The 3,965-nt window shown below is 44.9% G+C and overlaps 1 protein-coding gene across 1 annotated transcript; it reads left to right on the top strand.

Moving 5' to 3' along the window:
• The first annotated feature begins 2,564 nt into the window (after nt 1–2,564).
• On the top strand, nt 2,565–3,690 carry LOC129500776 (tumor protein p63-regulated gene 1-like protein). Its single transcript, XM_055311559.1, is given in 2 exon segments — nt 2,565–3,133; nt 3,136–3,690. Coding segments are annotated over 2 exon segments (825 nt in total). The 5' UTR covers nt 2,565–2,742; the 3' UTR covers nt 3,570–3,690.
• The last annotated feature ends 275 nt before the right edge of the window (nt 3,691–3,965 follow it).

Below are 3,965 nucleotides of genomic sequence, written 5' to 3'. Positions count from 1 at the left end.
GCTAGAATCTAAGATCCATGTTTATTATTTTTAAATATGTTTTAGTCATTGTTTCACACTCCAGTTCCTATAACAGAATCTGGTACATGATGGACAATCACTGTGTTGAGTAAATGAATGACAATAACAACCATGAAGACTTGGCCCTTTGCCTCTCCTTTTCACCAGGGAAGAATCCCATGATGAGGGAGAACTCTGGCAGAACTCTTTTCCCAACAGGGGTGGAGAAATACACCTGCATTTTTTTTTTTTTGCCTTTCCTGGTCAAATCATATTTGTATCACCTCTTGAATTATTCAATATCACTTATTTGTTCATTCACCAATTGATTGATTCCACATCTTGGGTAGGTAATTTAGAGGTCCTCACCCTAGACACTGCATGACCCCCTCTCTCCATGATAAGAAAAGTACCAGATATTTTCCCTGTACTGTGTTCTACCCTAAACTCCCATGGGTATAATTGGAGGTTATAGTAACTGAAGATTATTAGTGGGAGATTGGCCTCTTCACCAAAATTGAGACACTGTTTTTTCTGCCTGACTCCCTCCTCCCTGAAAAAGTGGCTTTTGAGATGAAGAAAAGCCTGGCATCTTTTGATGCCTCACACAAGAGCTCCAATCTCAGAGCTCTGCTCTCCTCCATATTCTTCAACATATTCACACCCACTTTGACCCCAATCTAACCAGCTCCTTCCAGCAACAACCTCTCCTGCCAGTCTTCTCCCCTGAATCTCAGACAGCATTTCTTCCCAGTTTAATATACTTTCAAACATGAAGCAAAAAAATATATACATAGACCATATTTTTCACTTACAGAAAAGAACATTTAAAGTATAAAAGCATACATAGCCAGTGAAAACTGTGTAACACTTTACCATTATATGTGTGAGGGGTAGGATAAATCAGAGTTCATAGAAATTTTTACTACAAACACTGGCATGTAGTTTCACCATTAGGTGGGAATCTTAGGGAGATACTTTTTTACTGAACTAGCAGAGTCCTTACGTGGATCCAGTGAAGACAGGAGGTCCCAGTGGAGACAGGAACCTGGGAGATTCTGTTTTCTGTGGAACTATCTGAGGTTGATCTAGGGCTTACAAAAAAAAAAAAAAAAAAAGGAAGGGGAAAAAAAACCCAACAACCTTGTTAGAAAACAAGATGAGCAAGACTGGTGACCAGTGATGAAAAAAACAGAGGTATTGCCTAAGAGGTTGAAGAAACACTGGGCCTGTACCTTCAGATTCCTTCAGAGCCACTCCTAATGCAGTCTCTTCACAGGTCAGACTCTCCCTTTCCTTAGGGATAGAAGCTTTTACCTCTTGCTTTGATCTTTTGACCTACTGTCTCTCAGCTCCTCCTGTTTACCTACCACTCCCTCAAGGTTAAGGGGGTAAGATGTGTTAAGCTCCTCTAAATACTCAGATGCCATTTTAGAGAAAGGGAGGAAGTCTGAAAGATAATTTTCTTCTAAAGACAGCTATCCAAAAAAGACCATTTACCTGGAAGAGACTAAGATAATATTAATTAATAAACTTAAAATGCCTGATTGCAACTTGTGGACTACAACTGGGATACACACTCTGAGTGAGTTCAAATACTATGAATACCTAAAATAATAGGATGTGGCAGACCATGAGGCCAGAGAAGGCTTCCCCAAGAAAATAATACTTGATATGTATAAGATTAGAGTTATCTAGGTGAAGACGAGGAAGGAAGAACTTTCCAGGCAGAGAGAACAGAAGGACAAAGTCCCCGTGGTAGAAAGGAGTGAGACAGGGAAAAGGGATTAAGAAAATGTTACTTGGTCAGAGCTGAGAGAGTGAGACATGATGTCATGGGAGGTGAATCTGGAGGGGGAGGTAGTATATAGGTAGGTAGGCAGGGGTCAGACACTGTAAGTCTTGTAATCCCTATAAAGAGTTTGTTTTATATTTTTGTTTTGTTTTATCTTAATAGCAATGGGAAGTCACCGAAATGCCCCACAAAACTCACATTTGCTGCAATGTAAAAGATGGATTCATGGGGGTAAAGGTGGGGTGGTCTACATTTGATAAAAGTAGATCAGTTAGGAAGCCACTGAGGCCTAAATTTTTTTTGTCTGGCAGGAGTAGTTTAAAAAATCTATTATTTCACTCAAAATAATTTAAAAAATATTTTTTAAAAGTAAACTCTAGATCCAATGTAGGGCTCAACCTTACAACCCCAAGATCAAGAGTCATATGCTCTACTGAACTGAACCAGCCTGGCTGGTATCCTTCAAAATAATTCTTTTTTTTCCCCATAATTGAGTTTTTACTGGCTGTTCTGGGTATCAGTATAAATATTATAATTTGTACACAATTTTTTAAGAGACTTTTTTTACGAGATTTATTTTATTATTTATTTGAGAGAGAGAGAGAGCGCACACAACAGGGGTGGGGGTGGATAGGGAGAGGGAGACAGAATCTCAAGCAGACTCTTAGCTGAGCACAGAGCCCAGCTGGGGCTCCATCCCATCATCCTGAGGTCATGACCTGGGCTGAAACCAAGTCAGATGCTCAGCTGACTGCACCACCCAGGTGCCCTAATTTGTACACAATTCTTAATATATCTACCAAAAATCTAAAAAATCATGTAGTTGTTATTCTTTTCTAAAAGTTATTCCAGGGGGCAGGACTGGGGGCAGTAGGGACGGAGAAGGCCACTGAGGCCTGTTCCGGTGGGGTCTGGGGTCGGGGTCCCGGGCTGCGGCCAGCCTGGCCATGCTGCAGCTGCGGGACTCAGCCGACTCCGTGGACACGAGCCCCATCGCAGTGCTGGTGGCAGGCGAGGAGGTCGGCGTGGACCGCTGGGGCATGGGCGGAGGGCAGCTGGGCGCGGGCATGCCGCTGCGCCAGACGCTGTGGCCACTCAGCATCAGCATCCACCACACCACGCGCCGGGCCAGCGTCAAGGAGTACTTCGTGTTCCGGCCGGGCACCACAGAGCCGGCGGTGGAAGAGATGGGCATGGTGGTGCGGCCGGTGGAGGACAGTGACATCCAGGGCATGTGGCTGATGACCAAGGTGGACCACTGGAACAACGAGAAGGAGCGGCTGGTACTCATCACGGACCAGGCGCGGCTCATCTGCAAGTACGACTTCATCAGCCTGCAGGGCAGCAGGTGGTCCGCATAGCCCTCAACGCGGTGGACACCATCTCCTGCGGGGAGTTCCAGTTTCCCCCCAAGTCGCTCAACAAGCAAGAAGGTTTGGGGAATCGCATTCAGTGGGACAAACAGAGCCGCCCTTCATTCAAAAACAGATGGAACCCCTGGTCCACCAACGTGCCTTATGCCACGTTCATAGAGCACCCGATGGCCGGTGTGGATGGGAAGCCGGCCTCTCTGTGCCAATTGGAAAGCTTCAAAGCTATGTTAATCCAAGCTGTCAAAAAAGTTCACAAAGAAAGTCTCTTGCCAGGACAAGCCAACGGAGTATTGGTTTTGGAGCGTCCCCTCCTCATCGAGACCTATGTGGGATTGATGTCCTTCATTAAAAATAAGGCTAAAATGGGTTATTCCATGACCAGAGGCAAAATAGGCTTCTAATTGCCACCCACGGGTGGACCTGGGGACTCGAGCAGCAGACCTCAGGCTTGCTCCAAGGCCCCTGCAGGGTTGGGGCTGTTAACCCTTAGGAAGCGCAGTGTGAGTAGAACAGTCAAATGGATTCTTTTTCTTTCTTTCTTTCTTTCTTTCTTTCTTTCTTTCTTTCTTTCTTTCTTTCTTATTGATTTATTTTTTATTGGTGTAAATTTGCCAACAAACAGAATAACACTCAGTGCTCATCCCATCAAGTGCCCCCCTCAGTGCCCTTACTCAGTCACCCCCACCCCCAACCACCTCCCTTTCCACCACCCCTTGTTCGTTTCCCAGAGTTAGGAGTCTCTAATGTTCTGTCTCCCTTTCTGGTATTTCCCATTCATTTTTTCTGTTTTCCCCTTT

Source organism: Nyctereutes procyonoides, unplaced genomic scaffold (genome assembly GCF_905146905.1).
Source record: "Nyctereutes procyonoides isolate TBG_1078 unplaced genomic scaffold, NYPRO_anot_genome, whole genome shotgun sequence".
In the NCBI taxonomy this organism is placed as follows: Eukaryota; Metazoa; Chordata; class Mammalia; order Carnivora; family Canidae; genus Nyctereutes; species Nyctereutes procyonoides.
The sequence above is the reverse complement of the archived record's forward strand: the minus strand, read 5'-3'. Positions and strand labels throughout refer to the sequence as shown.